Source organism: Pituophis catenifer, unplaced genomic scaffold (genome assembly GCF_029215685.1).
Source record: "Pituophis catenifer annectens isolate HBS135680 unplaced genomic scaffold, rPitCat1.0.hap2 SCAF_13, whole genome shotgun sequence".
In the NCBI taxonomy this organism is placed as follows: domain Eukaryota; kingdom Metazoa; phylum Chordata; class Lepidosauria; order Squamata; family Colubridae; genus Pituophis; species Pituophis catenifer.
The window spans coordinates 15,063,934-15,085,078 of record NW_027256893.1 but is presented as its reverse complement, the minus strand read 5'-3'; the positions used below and the strand labels follow the sequence as shown (position 1 = coordinate 15,085,078).

The 21,145-nt window shown below is 46.7% G+C and overlaps 1 protein-coding gene across 1 annotated transcript; it reads left to right on the top strand.

Annotated features, from left to right (window-relative positions):
* Positions 1-1,394: 1,394 nt before the first annotated feature.
* On the top strand, positions 1,395-11,924 carry NRN1L (neuritin 1 like). Its single transcript, XM_070953155.1, has 3 exons — positions 1,395-1,449; positions 10,109-10,274; positions 11,639-11,924. The coding sequence occupies exons 1-3, from the start codon at positions 1,395-1,397 to the stop codon at positions 11,922-11,924; spliced, it is 507 nt and encodes a 168-aa protein (XP_070809256.1).
* The last annotated feature ends 9,221 nt before the right edge of the window (positions 11,925-21,145 follow it).

Sequence of the window (21,145 nt, the reverse complement as noted above, 5' to 3'; positions counted from 1 at the left end):
TTAACAGATTAACAGTTGGAAGGGACCTTATAGGTCATCTAGTCTAACCCCCTGCTCAAGCAGGAGACCCTACACCATTTCTTACAAATGGCAGTCCAATCTTTTCTTGAAAGTCTCAAGTGATGAAGCTCCCACAATTTCCGAAGGCAACTTCTGTTCCATGGGTTGATTGCTCTCACTGTCAGAAAATTTCTCCTTATTTCCAGGTTGAATCTCTCCTTGTTCAATTTCCATCCATTGTTCCTTGTCTGACCTTCAGGTGCTTTGGAAAATAGCTTGATCCCCTCCTCTCTGTGGCAGCCCCTCAAATATTGGAAGACTGCTATCCTGTCTCCCCTGGTCCTTCTCTTCACTAGACTAGCCATGCCCAGTTCATGTAACCGTTCTTCATATGTCTTAGTCCCCTAATCATCCTGGTTGCTCTCCTCTGCATTTTTTCTAGCGTCTCAATATCTTTTTTTATAGTGTGGTGACCAAAACTGGATGCAGTACTCTAGGTGTAGCCTTACTAAGGCTTTATAGAGTGGTATTAGTACCTCCCTTGATCTTGATTGAATCCCTCTGTTAATGCAATTTAGGATTGCGTTGGCTTTTTTGGCTGCCGCTGCACACAGTTGGCTCATATTTAGCTGGTCGTCTACTAAGACTCCCAAGTTCCCTCTCGCAGTCACTGCTATTAAGCCTGGTTTCCCCCAGTTTATATGTGTACTTTGGTTTTTCTTACCTAAGCGTAGGACTTTACTTTCCTCTTTTGCCCCGTTTTACAAGATTTCTTGCCACCGTTGTTAAGTGAACCACTGCAGTGGATAAATTAGTAATCCAGTGGTTAAGTGAATCGGGCTTCCCCATTGACTTCGTGTGTCAAAAGGTTACCAAAAGGGGATCATGTGACCTTGGGACACAAACAATGGTCATAAGTATGAAGCAGTTGCCCGGCCTCTTGAGTTTTGATCACATGAGCCTGGGGATGCTGCAACGGTGCCGGTCATAAGTCACTTTTTCAGTGCCCTTGTAATTTTCAACGGTCACTATGTGGACTGTTGTAAGTCGAGGACTACCTGTACTTGTATTGACTTCCTGCAGTTCATACCCCCCCCCCAAAAAAAAAACTCTTACTCAGTCACACCCACCTGCAGCTGGAGACCCCAATTTAGGCGCTTAGCCCCTTCTGGGACCCCCTCCCGCACAGGGCCCACCAGCAGGGGCTCCCACGTGGGGGGCGCTCAACTTCCCCAAAGGCGAAAGCGGCGGAGGAGCCTCAGCGGCCACTCCCGGAGATTCCGAGCGCGGCGGGGCGGGGCGGAGCCGGGGACAGGGCGGAGCGGCCGCCCGGAGCCACCGCTCGGCGTTTCTGCAGCCCGATTCCCTCCAGAGCGGGCGGCGGCGGAGGCACCATGGGCTGCGGGGCGTCGCTGGGAGCCTGGGCGCTGCTGCTCGCCTTGCAGCTGGGTACGTCTCAATCCCGCGGATGGGGGGGGGGAGGGGGGGACCGGACCGGGGAAGGGGAAAGGGGAAAAGGGACAAGGACCCGGACAGGGACCGGGAAGGAGGAGGGGGAGCAGAGGGGACGAGGACCGGACCTGGATCGGGACCAGGAAGGGGAAGGGGACAAGGACTGGGACCGGGAGGGGAGGAGAGGGGATAGGAGGGGAGGGGGACAAGGACCGGGGAGGGGAGGGGAAGGGGACCTGGATCGGGACTAGGAGGGGGAAGAGGACAAGGACTAGGACCAGGAAGGGAAAGGGGACAAGGACCGGGACAGGGACAGGGGGAGGGGAGGAGAGGGGAAGGGGACAAGGTACGGGACCGGGACCAGGAAAGGGAAGAGGGCAAGGGCTGGGACGGCGAGGGGAGGGGAGGGGAAGGGGACAAGGACCCAGGACAGGGGAGGGGAGGGGAGGAGAGGAGAGGGGAAGGGGACAAGGGCTGGGACGTCGAGGGGAGGGGAGGGGAAGCGGACAAGGACCAGGGGAGGGGAGGGGAGAGGAGGAGAGGAGAGGAGAGGGGAAGGGGACAAGGGCTGGGACGGAGAGGGGAGAGGACGGGAAGGGGACAAGGACAAGGACCAGGGGAGGGGGAGGGGAGAGGAAGGGGACAAGGACCAGGACAGGGGAGGGGAGGAGAGGGGAGGGGGGACAAGGTCCGGGACCGGGACCAGGAAGGGGAAGGGGACAAGGGCTGGGACGGGGAGGGGAGGGGGAGGGGGGAAGGAGAAGGAGAAGGGGACAAGGACAGGGACAGGGACAGGGACAGGGACAGGGGACGGGACCAGGAAGGGGACAAGGACTGGGAGAGGGGAGGGGGAGGGGAGGGGAAAGGAACAAGGACCGGGATCGGGAGGCGATCTTGTCTCAGCGGGTCGGCAGCCTGCGCGCAAAGGCGAGGGAAGCCCTCCAGCCGCAGGGCAAAGGCATTCCAGGCGAAGTGGGGGGGCGGCCGGAGGGGAGGAGAGGTCCGGGACCCTTGAAGGGCTCCTTCCCCAGCTGCTCGTCCTGTCCGCCTTGCGAGCGAGGGTCCTAAAGAGCCGCAAAGGATGCCCGCGGGGCTTCCTCCATCCCGTGCTCGCACCGGGTCTCGCACGTGGGGACGGCCAGAGCTAACGCTGGTGGGTTTTGCCGGCTGGAGGCTTCGCGCGCGCGGGGATGAGCCCAAGAGCGGAGCGGGTTTGAATTGCAGCCTTGGCTGGAGCCAGCTTCTCCTGCCCTGCCTCGGGTGGGCTGAGGGGTTCGAGCCTGGCCGGGCTGCGTGGGGGAGGCTGCCGGGTCGACCCAGCCCAACACGGGTGGGCGGGCGGTGAGAAGAGGGGTGTAAATCAGGGGCTTGGAGGAAGGCGCCCCCGAGCAGAGCTGGACCCCCCGGCGAGGGGGTTGAAGCCCCCCCCCGGTGGGCCAGATCTGGAGGCCCCTGGCAAGTGCCGCCTGTGGATGATGGGGCTTGGAACTCTGCGCGTCTGGAGGACCGAGCGAGCGAGCGAGCCGGGGAAGGGGGTCTCTCTCCGTCCGTCTGAACCGTCGCTCCGGAGCTTCGGGAGCGTTTTTTTTTGGCTGGAAGTTGCAACTGTCGGCAAGGCTGAGGGTTAGAGCAACATGGCTTCTTTTCTTTTCTTTTCTTTTCTTTTCTTTTCTTTTCTTTTCTTTTCTTTTCTTTTCTTTTCTTTTCTTTTCTTTTCTTTCTTTCTTTCTTTCTTTCTTTCTTTCTTTCTTTCTTTCTTTCTTTCCTTCCTTCCTTCCTTCCTTCCTTCCTTCCTTCCTTCCACCGCTGCAGAATGTTCCCCTCCCTCTCCAATGATCTTTCCTCGCTTTTTGGCAAGTCAACATTTTCCCTGTTCCGAACATTTTCCCTGTTCCGAAGATCCTGTAAGAGGGAGGAGGCCAGAGAGCCTTCTGCTGACTTTTCAAAAACTTCTTCCCCAACTGAATCGGGGGGAGGCCCTCCAGGCTGTGGGGGCTGGATCAACCGCACCCCTAACTGAGTCTCAGTGGCACCAGCTGAAAATTCTTCTTCTTCTTGCTGAAAATTAGAAGCTGCTTGGATTGGACCCTCATCTCTCCCTCCCTCCCTCCCTCCTTCTCTCTCTCTTTCTTTCTCCCTCCCCACTCCCTCCCCTCTCTCTCCCTCCCCCCTCTTCCTCCCTCCCTCTCTCTCTCTTTCTCTCCCCCTCTCCCTCCCTTCCTCCCCCCCTCTCTCTCTTTCTCTCTCTCTTTCTCCCTCCCTCCCCTCTCCCTCCCCCCCTCTCTCCCCCTCTTCCTCCCTCCCTCTCTCTCTCTCTTTCTCTCCCCCTCTCCCTCCCTCCCTCCCTCTCTCCCTCTCTCTTTCTCTCTTTCTCCCTCCCTCCCCCTCCCTCTCACTCTCTCTCTCTTTCTCTCTCTCTCTCCCCTCTCTCCCCCCTCTTCCTCCCTCCCTCTCTCTCTCCCTCTCTTTCTCTTTCTCTCTCTCTTTCTCCCTCCCTCCCCTCTCCCTCCCTCCTTCTCTCTCCCTTTCTCTCTCCCTCCCCCCCTCCCTCTCACTCTCTCTCTCTTTCTCTCTTTCTCTCTCCCTCCCCCTCTCTCCCCCTCTTCCTCCCTCCCTCTCTCTCTCTTTCTCTCACCCTCTCCCTCCCTCTCTCTCTCTCTCTCTTTTGCTTGAAGGATGTTGCTTGTCAGTGGAAGAAGGAACTTCAACACGTCCTCTTCACAAGGAACTTCAACTTCAACATGTCCTCCTGCTCCTGTCTTTCCTTCTTTCTTATCCCTCCCTCCCCCCTCTGCTTTCTCCTACCCCTTGCAAAGCAAGGAAGGCAGAATTCTGCTTGATGCTTTCCACAGATGCTCTGTGGATTGTAGTCCGCCTCCTTCCCGCCCCCCCCCCCCGCCCCCAATATCTGAGGGATGGTCAAGATAAGGAGATTGTTTTTCCATCCCGTGTGCAATTTAAAAGCAAATTAGTTTTTGTGCTAAAAGCTTGCTGCAGCTCAGAAAAGCCAGTGCCTTTTAATAAAATGCATTAGACAATGTCTAACAGACTTCAGAAAAAGACTGTCCATTTTCATTCGGAAGGAGTGGATCCAATCCTCCCCAGGATCCTAAAAAACGATTCTGTGATCTTTTTCATTTGGAAGGAATGGGTCCAATCCTCCCCAGGATCCTAAAAAACAATTCTGTGATCGTTTTCATTTGGAAGGAGTGGGTCCAATCCTCCCCAGGATCCTTAAAAAAAATGATTCAGTGAATTTTTCCTCCTGCTGATGTTGGGGATGACTCTTATCCAGCTCAGGTGATTTAGGTTCAGAGGTTGCTATTCCTTAATTCAGTGCAGGAAGGGATGCCTGGAAGTGGAGAATTTCTTGCTTTTGAAAACAGGGTCTGAGTTCTGTTTGGGGAAACGGATTGCATGGGTCAGAGAAAAATTGCTATAGTGCATTCCAGATAATTTATTTTATTTTATTTTATTTTATTTTGATTTGATTTATATGCCGCCCTTCTCCGGAGACTCAGGGCGGCTTACAATTCGTTAAGCAATAGCCTTCATTCTTTTGTATATTTATACAAAGTCAGCTTATTGCCCCCACAAACTGGGTCCTCATTTAACCTACCTTAGAAAGGATGGAAGGCTGAGTCAACCTTGAGCCTGGCGAGATTCGAACCTGCAGAAATTGCAGGCAGCTGTGTTAATAACAGATAAAACTTTTTTCTCTTGTCTTGAGGGTGAGAAATCTGTCTAACTGGCAATTGGTCTGTGTAATATATTAGAGATCGATAGAACTACTTGTCTGCTAATACAGGTAGTCCTCGACTTACGACAGTTCGTTTAGCGACTGTTCAAAGTTACGACGGCACTGAAAAAAGTGACTCCGGACCGTTTTTCACACTTATGACCGTTGCAGACACACACACACCCATGGTCACATGATCAAAATTCAGACTCTTGGCAACTGATTCATATTTATGACAGTCGCAAAATCCTGGGGGTACACATGAACAGCTTTCGCGGCCTTCCGACCAGTAACGTCAGTGGGGAAACCAGATTCACTTAACAACCGTGTTACTAACTTAACAACCGCAACGGTTCACTTAACAACGGTGGCTAGAAAGGTCATGAAACGGGGCAAAGCTCGCTTAACAAATGTCTCACTTATCAACATACATTGTGGTTGCAAGTCAAGGACGACCTGTACAGCCCCATAATACTAGCCAGTGTTGGATGTTGCTGGAGGGCCACAGGTTTCCCAGCTTCCAGCTGGTACTTGTTAATTTATCCTTATCCGTTGCCCTGTCTCCAGCGTCTGTACCACCTCACTCCTTGCAACAATCCTGAACACCAGTCTAGAAAGAGAGTGATTGGCACAGGTTCCCCAAAGTTGTGGGTGTGCGTTTCTTGGTTTTTGAATAAAATACACCAGGCCCTCCATTTTCCTCTTTTAGTCATGGAGGAGAGGAAAAAAAATACAAGCAGAATGCTAGATAATGTTGTGGCCCGTCAGTGGCCTGTGCAGATTGTAGCTGATTCCGACAACGAGGAGGCTGGTGTGGTGCTGCGCCAGCAGCCTGTGCAGCTGGCACTTGAATCGGACAGTGAGGAGGCTGGAGAAGATGTGATGCCAGAGGCAGGGATTCAGCCAGAGCCTTCAGAACCTCCAGAAGCTCCTTTAAGTGAAGAGGACGAAGAGGAGGAGCCTCTTCTTGATGCACAGGCACGCAGAGCTGCCAAAAGGCAGGAGTGGCTCCTCAGGAGGAGGTCTCCTCAAGAGTAAAGCTTGGGGCTAATTGGCCACTTCCTTAGCCTATTTAAGGAGGAACGCCACTTGCAACAAGCTGTAGGGAACAACTTTAGTTCACTCTCCTTCACGTCTGGATTCTCTGCAAAATTGCTTCTGGGCTCTCTGCCAACTCTAGTAATTGTGATTACCTTATCTTAGAATTCTGGTAGGCTGTTAAGACAGTTTATTAACAGTCTTTGGTTGATAAAGACTGAGTTATTTGAGTAAAATAAGCTTTGTATAGAGTTTGTGTGTGCTGCGTTCTTTGGCGTCCGTAGTTGGGGCAGAACAGATAAAGTGGGTGAGGGGAAAGAGGGTAAGATCTGAAAAGAGTACACTTTGGTAAGGAGGCCGCAGATATCCCAAGGTACATGATGTTATTATCTTCTGTGGTACCCAGAAGATTTTTCTTTTCTTTTTCTGCTCTTTTTAAAAAGCTTCTTCTGCTGCTTTACATTTTCTGGCATCAGTTGAGCTGTTTCCTTTTTTTTTGTCTTTCAATTATTATTAGAAGTATAATAACAGCATCATCAGAACGTTGACCGGCAATATTAAGATAAAAATTAACAATCGGTTAGATTGAAAATGTTTAATTTCCTCTTCCATTCACAGTTGCTGTTGTTGTTTTTTTAATCAAAAGATGGGAAGGAACACCCAAACTGTGTTATTTTCCTATGTGGAAACGTCCCTTATTTTTTTCTTTGTCTTATTAAAAATGTTAAGAAAAGAAAAAAAACAAATGAGCTCTTTTAGAATCCTGATCAAGCTGTCTTTTGGGAAACCCTTATGGAATTGTAATTTCCTTCCTGTCTTGATTTTTGGGGCAAACTCATCCTTGCTTGTTTAATATCAGATGAGTTGCTAAAAATCCTAATGGTCTGAAAAAGCCTGCATTGGAGTAAAAAGTCTGACGTTGCCTTGCCCTATGATTTGATGATAGAATTAGCATAATTAATCCTAATGCTCCTTATCTGATGCTATTGGTGGAACCAGAGTTGTGCGTGTGTGTGTGTGTGTCTGTGTATTTAAATTCTACCAATTTAAATAAGACATGAGCTCGGTGATTGGCATCATCTAGGGATCGGAATATAAAATGCCATGCGTTTCACTCCAGTTTTCTCCAACCTGCTGTCTTCCAAATGATCCAATGAAAACACTTGCATTGCCAGTGATTAGGATGGGTTTGTTACACAACATGTGAGAAAGGGCCTTCTTGGGGGAAAGATTGCTACGATACGGTCCCGATAAAACCTTTTCTCTGGTGAGAAATGTATCCAAATGGCAGTTGGTCTGCATTTTGAATTTCCAAATTTCACACCAAAGACGGTAACGTGTGCGCTCTTACCTCCAAGCTTGCAAGATCAAACGTAATAAGCTGGTGTAAATTCACCTATAGTACATGTATATTTATTTATTTATTTATTTTTAAAAAATACATGTTTGTCCAATTTTGATTATTATTTGGTTTGTTGTTTGGCTTGTCACTTTTAGGCACAAACTAGCCCGGGGTTGAATAGCTAATTAATAGAAATGGTGATTTCCTGCTTTTCTCATGTGATGGCACAGTGGGCCTGGTAGGCCCGTTTTTTCGCCCTCTCCAGGCTCCAGAGGCTTTCTTGGAGCCTGGGGAGGGTGAAAACTGCCTTCCCCCCCCCCAGAGGCCCTCTGAAGGTGGGAAATGGCCCATTTCCCGACTTCCAGTGGGACCAGAAGGCCCATTTTTCACCCTCCCCAGGCTCCAGAGCTTTCTAGGAGGCTGGGGACGGTGAAAACGGCCTTCCCCACCCACACCTGGAGGCCTCCGGAGGCTGAAAACAGCCTGTTTCCCAACTTCCAGTGGGCCCGGAAGGCCTGAAAATTAGCTGGCTGGTGCATGCATGCATGCTGAGCTAGGGCAACGCTCGCGTGTCCACTGATATGACTCTCCGTGCCACCTGCTGCTTTATGTACAGGCAAATCCTTTGTCTTTCTAGCCTGAAAATGGGTGCTTTCCTTTCCCCACCCCTCTCTGAGGGCTCCTATAGTTTGTTGAGGGTGCATTTCAGAGATGGGACAGGTTCAAAGTAACAAAACAAACGAATGCAGCCCAAAATGTTGAATAACCTACATTGGTTAAATCTTCACATAAAGTTAAACCATATTGTGATTAGGGCATTGCGCAGACCCAGTTTTGATCGTTTGAATATCAGGCTTTGTATGATGTGTGAATTCAGTCACTGCATTCTTGTTCACGATTTGGGAATTCAGATTCCTTTCTTGTTGAAAAGTTGTCCTTGGTATTTAAGCTCAAAGGCAGCCTTCTGCAGAGATTTCTAGGAGCTGTCCAGGGTTCTGAAGTCCTACTTTCCTTTGTCTTTTAAAATCACCTTCTTGCGTTCTAGCTTTTAGTGTCTTGGATAACAGAAGTCCTGCTGAATGCTTGCTTCTATCTAGCTTCTATCCAGCTGAGCCTCTAAGGGTTTTATCCATCAAACATTTTTTTTAATGCCTTTTGAGTTAATTTTGACTTCTGATGACCGACTGAACTAGTCCTTGCCAGTGTTCTTGGCAACTTCTCAGAAGTGGCTTGCCATTGCCTGCTTTGGAGGACTGAGAGAGGGAGTGGCTGGCCCAAAGTAACTTAGCTGGCTTTCTACCTCTGGCGGGACTAAAACTCACGATCTCCTGATTTCTAGCCTAGAACCTTAAATTCCTACACCAAGCTGGTACTCCATGTGTCAAAACCAGCTTCCTAAATTTTACACACCATTAAATAAGCAGCCATATCAAACAGTCTCAGCGTGCTATTCTCAGTTGTTCAGATAACAAACCTGACTCCATATGCAAATATTTAAACTAAAGAAACCCAGAACATACAGTTAACTGCTTCTTTTCTGGCCCCTAATACAGCTTATCTCACCAGGATTGGATTGCCCTCTTTACAAATGCTCTTCAGAAAATACAGAAAATTGCCTTATAATTTTTGGGATAATCGTTTCCATTATCCAATGCCTAAACCTTTCAATAGAAAGATGCCAGGGGTGAAACAGGTACCCTTTCTACATGAAGTACGTGCTTCACCTCTAGGTGATGATTCCTCACTGTTGTATTAACTTAGTTAAAAATACAGAGCTCTGTGCCAGCCTAAATTTATCTCCAGTGCTGAGATTTAGAGAAAGATGAGAGTACTTCAGGATACTTTAGAATTCTTGAATAGCAATAGCTTTTGAAGCTATCCAGAAATACATATTTTAATTTTATGAGATGTTTTGTCTGTAAGTTTTCAACTTGCCACTCTGGCCTATAACTGCAAGCACTGCTCTGCTGGCTATTTTTTTTTTTTTTGGTTTGATTTATATGCCGCCCTTCTCTGGATACTCAGGGCAGCTTACAATGCGTTAAGCAATAGCCTTCATACTTTTGTATATTTATACAAAGTCAGCTTATTGCCCCCACAAAATGAGTCCTCATTTTACCTACCTTTGAAAGGATGGAAGGCTGAGTCAACCTTGAGCCTGGTGAGATTTGAACTTGCAGTAATTGCAGGCAGCTGATGTTAATAACAGTGCTTTAGTCTGCTGCGCTACCAGGGCTCCTATTTGATGAATGCTATCCTCTAAGACAGAGCTCTCCAACCTTGGCAACTTTGAGCCTGGTGGACTTCAACTCCCAGAATTCTGGGAATTGAAGCTCTCCAGGCTCAAAGTTGCCAAGGTTGGAGACCCCTGCTCTAAAACACATTCCAGGAAAGTTTAACTATGACTCCATCACCCCATCCTGCACGCTTCCCAGAAATTATGGGAATTGTAGTCCTACACATCTATCACGTTGCGAGTTGGGAAAAGCTATTGAAGATAACCCAGTCTGAATATCTCAACTTCCACTTCGTTGCAGTGCTAGTGGGGCAGCCCGTGAATGCGGCTGGCTGGAAGTGCAACACCATCTATAAGGGTTTTGCAGAGTGTCTGGTTAGCCTTGGAGACAGCATGGCTCAAAATGTTCAGAAGGACATGGAAGATGACACCATCCAGGATCAAGAGGAGTTGAACACCATCTGTCGGTGAGTGCAGGTTCGCCATTTCAGGTACCCATCAGCGGTAAAGTTGTTATGGAGCTGTCTCAAAAGCTCGCAAGAAGATTCCTTGAGCTATCCATCCATCTGAGTTGGTATTGCTGACTCCACCTTTCCCAAGTCTGATATTTCAGCGCAGAACTTTAAAAAAAAATAGGGACGCTGGTTTTGAGAAAGAGATCAAACAAACCCCTTCTTTTTCTCAGCTATGAACCCAAAGGTCACCCATAAGTCTAAGGAAGGTAACACTGCCTTCCAAAGGTTGGACTTCAGGACCATCTAGGCCCCAGAACTGCAATGTTCAGTTTACCCGCATCCACCACTTAAAGATCAGATGATAAGATTGGGTTAAAACATTGCCCAAGTGAAGGTTTGTTATTTGTTGAATAAGCCTTGGCTAGCTACGTTCATACACTGCAAAGCCGTTAACCGTAGATTGCAAACTGCAAAGGATGAGATGGTATAAACTAAGGAAAAAACTCAAAAAGACGCTATAGGGCACTGCACACCAAAACAGCTAGACACAAGGACAGTTTTTCCCCGAATGCCATCACTCTGCTTAACAACTAATTCCCACAAGACTATCAAATGATTTACTAAGACTGTATTACTATTATTCTTCTCTTCCTTACTAGTATCTATCTCTTCCCAATTATGACTATAACCATGTTGCTTGTATCTTTCAATTATATTGTTTTTATTTGTTTCCTAGTACGATTTGATAGCTTATTAGTAACCTTGACTATCACTAAGTGTTGTATCTTCTTATTATTGATGAACATATTTTATTCTTCTTATGTACACTGAGAGCATATACACCTAAGACAAATTCCTTCTGTGTCCAATCGCACTTGGCCAATAAAGAATTCTATTCTATTCTATTCTACCTTCTGATGCTTGTAGCCATGTAGCCAAGGCTGTTACTAACATCAGCCCCTTCTTTTTTTTTCTTTTTTTTTTAAATTTGATTTATATGCCGCCCTTCTCCGGAGACTCAGGGCGGCTTACAGTGCATTAAGCAATAGTCTTCATACTTTTGTATATTTATACAAAGTCAGCTTATTGCCCCCACAAACTGGGTCCTCAATTTACCTACCTTAGAAAGGATGGAAGGCTGAGTCAACCTTGAGCCTGGCAAGATTTGAACTTACTTTAATTGCAGGCAGCTGGTGTTAAATTACAGTGTCTTGTCTGCAGAGCTATCCAGGCTCTTGGGAAAAAAAAAAAAACTAAGGTAGAAGGGAATGTCGTGTGACCATTGACCCAAGCAAATAGAATCATGCTCCCACTTTGTTCTCCATTGCTTCAGCATAAATTGAGCTTAATCCTCACTGAGTCTGTTCTTCCTACAGGTCCTGGGATGACTTCCACGCCTGTGCCACCAAGGTTTTATCCAATTGCCCTGAAGAGGCAGCCAACATCTGGGAGTCCCTTCGGCAAGAATCCCGAAAGATCCAGTTCCAAGGCAATCTACATGACCTGTGCAGCTCACGGGCTCAGTTGGCTGGTGATGGGAAGGCTTTACGTGTAGATGAGACCAATCAAGAGACGTTGAGGGGGGCAGCTTCTCTTCTCTGGCCCAGCCTCATGGCTAGATTGACTCTTGTAGCTCTCATGACCCTGGCACCTTTTGCTTAGTGTGGGAGCAGTGGAGAAGCCCTTCCTCCTCTATTGTCCACCATGGTATGGACTGGGGACCTTGTTCTGCTTCTTTCTAAAGGAATATTGTCAAGCTTAGGGGTTGATGGCAACGCGTGGTGTGCCCTGATTACAGGGTATCTGGTCTCTTACGTAGGAGGACAGGAGGCTATGAGGCTTGCCTGCCTGAAAACCACCTGGGTAAAATCACATCAGGTGTATGTATTTAGTCAATTTATTCTCTCAGCATATGACTCAAGGCAACACACAATCAAAACAAATTGCACTAGAGGCAATATTATAACTAAGCACAACCAATCTGGACTGGTCCAGAAGATCTCCTGACCCAATGCCTGGGCGGGGGGGAAGGAAAGATCTTCAAAGCCTTACCAAAGGTAGGGAGGTTCATCAGGATCTTGGGGGAATACTATTCCACAGGACAGGTGCAATAACAGTGAAGCAATGACACCCATAAGATGTCATTGCATAAGTGATGGGAATTGGAGCATGCCAACTCTGTTCAATCTTACTGGAGATGCCAAAATAATTGGAGACAGGTGATCTCACAAAAATCAGGCTCTATTATGAAAAGCTTAAAAGCGATAGCCAGCACCTTCAATTGTATCTAGAAGCTCACTGGCAACCAATACAGCTCACAAAGTAGACGCGTCTTAGTTGAGAATATTAGCTACATTCATAACTGTGGCCACTGCTGCATTCTGGACCAGTTGTAGCTTCTAGGCGATCTTCAAAAGCAGTACCATGTGGGTTGCATTACAGAAATCCAGACAGGAGGTAGCCAAGACATGGCCACGAATAGGGCCCTCCTAATTCAGGATGTGGTTGCAATTGTTGCACAAATGTACGTGCAAAAGAACCCCGAGCCATGGCTACTACCTCCTGCTCTCTAAGCAGAAGTTGTGAGTTTGAGAGGTTCCCCAAATCATGCATCCTGTACAGAAGCAGAGATGGAAAAGTCTCAAAGTCCATAGTCACTTCATCACACGAAGGTTGAGCCTAAATCTGTTCCTCCCCATCCAGAACTCCCACAGCCTCCAGATACTGATCTGGGACCTAGATGGCAGGAAGCACAATCTTTGAATATGTTAAAGGTGCGCCTTCTTTCCTTACACATATTAATCATGGAAGCTGGCACATACTAGGAGTTGCAGGTTCCTATCCCAGGTCTCTATCTGGTCTTCTCCTTCTATCTTCTCTGCTTCATGTTTCTCACCCTCTTCTCCTTCATCCTGGACTGCGTATTGAGTCAGACCATGAGGTCCCTCTCCCTTTGTCATGTCCGTATGGATTGGTAGAAGGCAAAGCTTTCCCAGGTTTCCCTAGGAAGAATAGGGATTAATTCCAGAACATTCTCCATGCCAAGCAGGAGAAACATGACCATGAATCATGGACCTTACTCAACCATGACCTGGCCCTACTCAAGAGACCCCCACTAGATAACGTTTCTCAAAGGTGCTCAAATGTGTTCTGGTGTCCCACAGTCCTTGTGTCCATGTTTTTGGCAGTATCTCATTAGGAGAGACAATCTGGTGAGAGATGACATGAGGGCTTGGTGATCTTCAATGAGCTTAGCCACTTAAGTCTGTGTGCTGGGCATTTATGTGTGCACTGACATCTGTTTGGTGGCTACTTTATTTTATAGGTTTCCCAGTTCATCCGTTCAAGAAGACATTCATCTGTAGTTTCTTCTTTTTTGTGTGTGGAAAGCAATTATTTTATTTCTACCCACTTGGTACTTTTATGTTTCCCATTGGGTTCTCCAATTTTTGGCCGCCTGGAAGGCAAAATGAATCCAGTGCTGTGTGTGTTGGCGACGTTTCAATGAGGTCCCACTCGTCATCTCCAGGCTGGTGTCTTCGGCTTCATGCTTGTGCAAGGAAAGCGTGATTGGAGCTGCCGTCTCTCTATAAATACTGGTGGGGAGGTGTGGGGTGCTGGCTTTGTTGCTGTGAGCGGGTTGGTTGCCTGTGTTGTTACATCTTGATTACTTGATGGAGTTGATGTTGCAGATTAACTAATCAAAATGTAACAACACAGGCAACCAACCCACTCACAGCAGCAAAGCCAGCACCCCACACTTCCCCACCAGTATTTATAGAGAGACGGCAGCTCCAATCACACTTTCCTCGCACAAGCACTGAAGATGACGAATGAGACCTCGTTGAAACGTCGCCAAGATACTCTCAATCTTACACGGGAAAAGACCCAAATACACCAAAACTTGCATACCTCTACCCGTGAAAATCTACGAAATAAGTTGGTTAAAATATTTAAAATCCTGGTTAAAATCCCAGCTTAAAATTTAAAATTTTAAATATTTTAACCAACTTATTTATAATGATGTGGGAAAACACCCGAGATTTTAATTTTTTGCATATGCACACCCGCAAAAACTTAAGAAGACATATATTAATACACACACACACACACACACACACACACACACACACTGGACATAGCTAGTAGGGAGCCTCACTTGTATGATTGATGACCGCATAGCTTGTCCATTGATCTTGCTACCAACGAGAGGGTGCATGTAATATTTGTATCACTGCTGTTACGAGCCAAATTTTGAGCATTCTGCATTCTCTGTTTCCTTACCGATATGAAAATATGGGTGAAATGGGATGATCATGGTCTTAACTGTTTTGTTGGCAAAAAAAATATATATATATTTTTGGAAGAGCAGATACAAAAGTATCTTGCCAGCATGGCCTGTCTTTATTACAAAGACACTTCTATGTCTTATCGCTCCTCGTTGGATTAGAGAGAAATCCTCAGCTCTTGTCCATTCATATCTGCTGTTTAAATGTGTATCTATATTTCTATTAAAAGGCATTTTTGCATTTCTTCTTGTCTTGCCTCAGGGCTGAGCACAACACTTCATACACTTCACTTTGTACACCACGCTGCCAATCATCTTTTTTCTTGGGAATTTACAAAAAAAAAAAAAAATTCAGTTTTCAAACATTAGAAAACTCAGCAAACTAGCATTGATCCCACAGTCAGTTTGCTTTCTCTCTTTTGCTCTTGACATAGTTGGTCATGAAGAAAGCAAGCCAGCCAAAAAAAAAAAAAAAAAAGTAAGAACAGGAGATCTTATCCTTCCTCCTATCTCCAATTCCAGGGTCTCAATGTTGTACATATAACCAAAACCGCATCACTCAAGCACCAGGAGATATCAGCAATCTTGGAGGAAGACCAAGGTTTGCAACACAAAAAAAGAGGCTTTGAGTTGGGGGAAGAACTTTAAGGGAGGAATGCAACATGTAGTAAGTATCCCTATTTGGTAGATCCTGGATAAAGAAGGAAAGCGCATCTCAGATAAGTTTCACGGGAAGTTGCTTACTATGAGTCCATCTAGTACCAGAACAAGCCCATCATGGGCTACATTATTTGCAAATAGCTCTCTAGGCCCTGGTGGTGCAGTGATTAGAATGCAGCATTGCAGGCTAACTCTGCCCACAGTCTGGAGTTTGATCCTGATGAGGCTCAAGGTTGACTGAGCCTTCCATCCTTCTGAGGTTGGTAAAATGAGGACCCAGATTATTGGAGGCAATATGCTGATGTTTTAAACCACCCAGAGAGTCCTGTAAAGAAGGGGTCTCCAACCTTGGCCAATTTAAGACTCCCGGAGTTTTGGGAATTCTGGGAGTTGAAGTCCACAAGTCTTAAAGTGGCCAAAGTTGGAGACCCCTGCTGTAAAGCACTATAGAGCAGTATATAAGTCTAGGTCCTATTGCTGTTGCTAGGGAGGATTCATTCCCAGCTACATCTAAGTATGAGGGACCAAAGGAAGCACGATAATGTATGGAAGAGATTTCAGAATGGCATATGTCCATTGTGGAAAACTCTCTACATTTCGTAAATTTAGAACTTGAGTCCTGAAGAGGGCCTTGCAGGTTAACTTCACACCGCATTTTAGCAAGTCTCATACGGGCAACATGGTTTCCTGAGAAGGCTCCTATTCACGGTGGATAAAATAAGGACCACCGCTTTCTGAACTGTAAGTATGAGAATGCTGTAGAGTAGACTTCCAGAAGGTCTTAAGATGCACCTCCCATCAGTCATTTAGGGTCAGAAATGAAGCGAGAGAAAGGAGCTTCCGGAGAAGATGTTCACCCATGCATTATGCAGGGCTGGGAGACGCAGCAGAAGAATGTCTGTGCTACATTTCTTTTAAAAGGTCCTTACCCATCGTGGGACACGGTGGCTCAGTGGCTAAGATGCTGAGCTTGTCAATCCAAAATTCAGCAGTTCGGCGGTTCGAATCCCTAGTGCCGCATAACAGGGTGAGCTCCCGTTACTTGCCCCAGCTTCTGCCAACCTAGCAGTTCGAAAGCATGTAAAAAATGCAAGTAGAAAAATGTGGGAAGGTAACAGTGCTCTGTGCACCTTTGGCATTGAGTCATGCTGGTCACACGACCACGGAGACATCTCCGGACAGCGCTGGCTCTTCGGCTTTGAAACGGAGATGAGCACCACCCCCTAGAGTCCGGAACGATTAGCACATATGTGCAAGGGGAACCTTTACTGTTACATTTTACCCCCTTCTACTCTGGAATACAGGGCACGAAGAATGCATTCTAGCACCGATTTACAAGGGAGGGCAAAAGTTAACTCGCAGATGCCTTCCTCCCCATCCGGATATTAACCGTTTGGCTTAGTTTCTTGCCTGGTGCTGCCATTGCTGCCTTCCATAATTCAATTAATCTCCCTATTTGCTTAAAACCTTAACACCTGTCTTAGTCCAATTAAATCCATGCCTTTGGTCTGCAGCCATGCTGCTCATTTCCAAGCACCTTCTGGGCATGTGGGTTGGGGTTTTTTTTATTGCTGTTGTTGTTTGCCATCCATTATAACGAGAATCTCAAGTTTTATTGTCACTGATGATGAGTTAGTTTGGAGGGCATCAAGGGCCTCCGGGAAATAATCAAACAGCATCCAACGCATCTTTCTCTTTTTATTGCTCAGGATACCTGCTTAACTCTGTCGAAGCTTGAAGGTAGATCTTATTTACAGAATGTTTCCCTTTATACACTGATGGCTGCATTTCTCCCAGTAGAATATTGCAAAATTTATTGATGTGTTCAGATGTAAACACCTGAATTAGAGGGAGCATATATCCAAGTATTGTTGTGAGCGTAGGAGCAGCAAGCCTCATAAACTTGGTTGTGAGGTTTTAATGGAGCAGGGAGAAAGTATTTGCGATGCCTATTTTTTTCATTCTCTTTCTTAATCGTAAAGTTGGCTTCCTCTGGATACAAAATTAGAAAAGTAATCAATACGGAGGGCTTGCCTATGGAATCTGGTTGATTCTCCCCAAAAATTCATCCACCCACTGGAAAACAATGCAAACCATTTACTACTCCTTCTATTATTGCAACAATCCGAGCCATAAAAAATATTGCTAAGTGGTATCAGTAGTGCCTACATTTACAGAAACGGCTTCTTCTGCATCCTTGGGATGTTAATTCTTTCTCCCTGATAATCTGGGCTAAGAGGCAGCTCTTTGTAATTCATCCAATGGAGCAGGACTCTCCAAACTTGGCAACTTTAAGACTTGTGGACTTCAACTCCCAAAATTCTTGGAATTGAAGTCTACAGGTTTTACAGTCGTCAAGTTTGGAGACCCCTGCTATAGAGACAAATGCAAGGCACTTGCCTTCTTCTAAGCAAGCTTAGGTAGGGACAAAGGAGAGTTCTTCTCCCTTCCATTGATGGAAACCATGCATAAAAATAGTTGGACTACAAAATATTTGCAATCCTAGCAGAGAAAAGTCCAGTGTAAAAAAAGTGATCCCTGCAATCATATTCATGCTGTGTTTTGTGTAGACCTGAAGAACCACACCAGCAGTCCCTGGAACACCAAGTAAGAGGTCAGACGCAGTGTGAGCATCCAGGTTTAGCCACGAGGGGTATCATGTAGTTTGATTGCCTGACAAACTGTCCACGAATCCTTGGCTGTCACCAGTCTTCTGTCTTTGGGTCCTAAAGTGTGAGAAATATGGACTTGCAAGCTGATTCTCTCTGGAGGCCATGAGCTCAGTGTTTGCTGAAAGCACAAACAAGAGCTGGAGGCCTCCAAGGAGCTCAAAGCTTGCTTATTTCCATCTCTTGCTCTGTGCTGGCACGCTTCGGGGAGAAGGAGCCTCTTCCTTGTTAGGCCTTATTATAGAATCAGGTGTGCTGGGACAAGCAAGGGAGACGCAGGCTTTCTTTGCCGATAGTCACAAAGTAGTTTCAAAGCCTGGAAGCTCCAGGTTGTGTGTGTGTGTGTGTGTGTGTGTGTTTCTTTCAGCCAGCCCTGTCCTTAAACGGCAGCATGTAAGGCAGTCCTTGACTTATAACCACAACTGAGAGCAGAATTTCTATATTGTTAAGCCAGGCTACTCTTAAATGAGCTGTGCTGATATTATGACCTCATTGGAGTGGTTAAGTGAAACACACGGTCATTAAGTGGAATCTGGCACCCCTCCCCCCCGATTGATTTTGCTTGCTGGAAGCCAGCTGGGGAGATCACAAACAGCAATCACGTGATCTCGGCAGGCTGCAACTGTTGTAAATGCACGCCAGTTTACCAAGTACCCAATGTTGATCCCGTGGTCTTGGAGATACTTGTGTGTCAGTGGTAAGCACGAGGAGTCCAGTCATAAGTCACTTTTTCGAGTGCTGTTGTAACTTCAGACAATCATTAAACGAACGGTCGTAGGTCGAGGACGACCTGTATTCTATGCCTGGCATCACAATATAGCACGCTACCTTCCGTGCATTTGAGATCCTCCTTTGCTCATTCTGTTGAAGGGGGAGGGGGTGTCTTCTGCCCAGATGATACAAGTGGCCACATCTGGATGGATCATTGATATACATCAACAGTCCCTTTCCGGCTCTGTGGACCAGCTGGCAGTGGTGGAGGGGTGGGAGAAGGGATGGTTTCGCGCAGGCAGCAGGAATGCACAACTTCATTTGCGCAATTGGAGTTTCATGCGCTTACTCGCTTACCCGCTGCTTGCACGGCCTGTCTCCCAACAGGCCACAGGACTGGGCCATGGCTCAAGGGTTGGAGTCCCCTAATCAGGGCTGGGATTCAGCCGGTTCAGACCAGTTCAGACAATCAGCTGGGCCCACTCGCCTGCCCCTGCGCTCTACCGACCTATATTTCCTTTGTTTGAAGCCCAGCTGATAGGCACAGCAGAGTGGATTGCTCTTCGCCTCAGCTGTTTTACTTACTGGGGCTGCAGTAGAAGGTAAGTTTTAGAGCTGTTTTCAAACCACTTAGCGGCTGAATCCCACCACTGCCCCTAATATCACAATATAGCACACTACCCTCCGTGCTTAATATACACCCTGCATACAATATAGTTTTTTTTTTCCTTTTGTTTTCTGTTTCTGCAACACATACTAGATCAGGGGTCTCCAAACATGGCAACTTTGCTGGCTGAGGAATTCAGGGAATTGAAGTCCCCAAGTCTTATAGTGGCCAGGTTTGGAGACCCCTGTACTAGATGTATACTCAGTATTAACAATAGTGTTAATGTTAATGAATGCTCATTTTAAACGGGCCCTGGTGCATTGGATGTAGCATCTCTGGGCTGTAGGATCTCCTGGATGGAATTAAAGGAGGAGGAAGAAGAGGGTGACCAACTATTGTTGGGCTTCCTAAATGCTGGGATATGAAATCAAAGCAAAAGTTTATTTATTTTATTTTATTTTATGTGATTTGTATGCCGCCCGATCTCTGTAGACTCAGGGCGGCTCACAACAATAAAAACAAACCCAATGAAACATAAAACACATACAAAATACATAAATGTATAAATATAAATTTAAAGCATATATTAAAATAATCAAACTCCCTCAGTCCAGGTTGGGCGATGTAAACAACCATGTTTTTAATTCGCGGCAGAAGGTGCGAAGGTCAGGAGCCAACCGAAGCCCCAGGGGGAGTTGATTCCAAAGAGTGGGCGCACCCACAGAGAAAGCTCTGCCCCTGGGGGTTGCCAGCCGGCATTGCCTAGCCGACGGCACCTGAAGAAGGCCCTCCATGTGAGAACGTACCGGGCGATGGGAAGCTGTTGCTGGCTGCAGATGGTCTGACAATATCCTGGGCCTAAGCCATATAGGGTTTATAGGTCATCACCAGCACCTTGAATCTCACCCGGAGGGCAACCGGTAACCAATGCAGGTCGTGCAGGAGGGGTGTAACATGGGAGTACCGGGACCCTCCCATCACAACCCACGCGGCCGCATTCTGCACCAGCTGAAGCCACCGAGTGGTCCTCAAGGGCAGCCCCAGGTAGAGAGCATTACAGTAGTCAAGACGGGAGGTGACTAGCGCATGAATAAGTGTGCGTAGAGCATCTCGGTCTTTCGAGTTCAACTGATGTTTTTTGTTTTTTTTTTTTAATTTGATTTATATGCCGCCCTTCTCTGGAGACTCAGGGCGGCTTACAATGCGCTAAGCAATAGCCTTCATTCTTTTGTATATTTTATACAAAGTCAGCTTATTGCCCCCACAAACTGGGTCCTCATTTCACCTACCTTAGAAGGGATGGAAGGCTGAGTCAACCTTGAGCCTTGGAGAGATTCGAACCAGCAGAAATTGCAGGCAGCTGTGTTAATAACAGGGTGCACTAAACCACTGTACTATCAAGGCTCTTTTAATGTTCAACTGATGTTGATGCCCTTGTTGCCTAGACAAACAGAATCTTATCTGGAGTCATGACAATCCTTTCCACTGCCTACTCATAGCTCTTTCTGGTTGCTCCCTCTGCATTCCCATCAGACATTATTGACTAGTGATCTGAGAGCTCTCATGTTAGCTATTCTAGTAGTTTCATCTCATTTGGGTCCAGCTGTACATTGATATACTCAGAATGCGCTGTGTAGAAAGCAGGAGGATTTGAGAGAGGCTATTATGCAGTATGGATAACGCAACCTGGGGTCTGACAGGGCTTAATTAAATCACAACAAAAGGGCCAAAAGTATGCTTGGATAATGAATGCCAAGTACACAACCTGAAGACACCCCCTGTGCGGCAACAAATATGCAGCTGCTGCTCCCCTCAAATCATCTGCAGAAAGTTTAGCAAGGGCTGCGTTAGGAGCACAGAGATGAGAAAGTAAGGCAAGCCTTACGCCGACTATATGCTCATCACCCCAAGCTGTATTTTGTTTAACCATAGTTTCAGTGGTGGAATT

Coding starts and splice junctions, on each gene's coding strand:
- NRN1L (XM_070953155.1), top strand. CDS start 1,395: ATGGGCTGCGGGGCGTCGCTGGGAGCCTGGGCGCTGCTGCTCGCCTTG. Junction 1,450..10,108: donor GCTGCTCGCCTTGCAGCTGG/GTACGTCTCAAT, acceptor ACTTCGTTGCAG/TGCTAGTGGGGCAGCCCGTG. Junction 10,275..11,638: donor GAGTTGAACACCATCTGTCG/GTGAGTGCAGGT, acceptor TTCTTCCTACAG/GTCCTGGGATGACTTCCACG.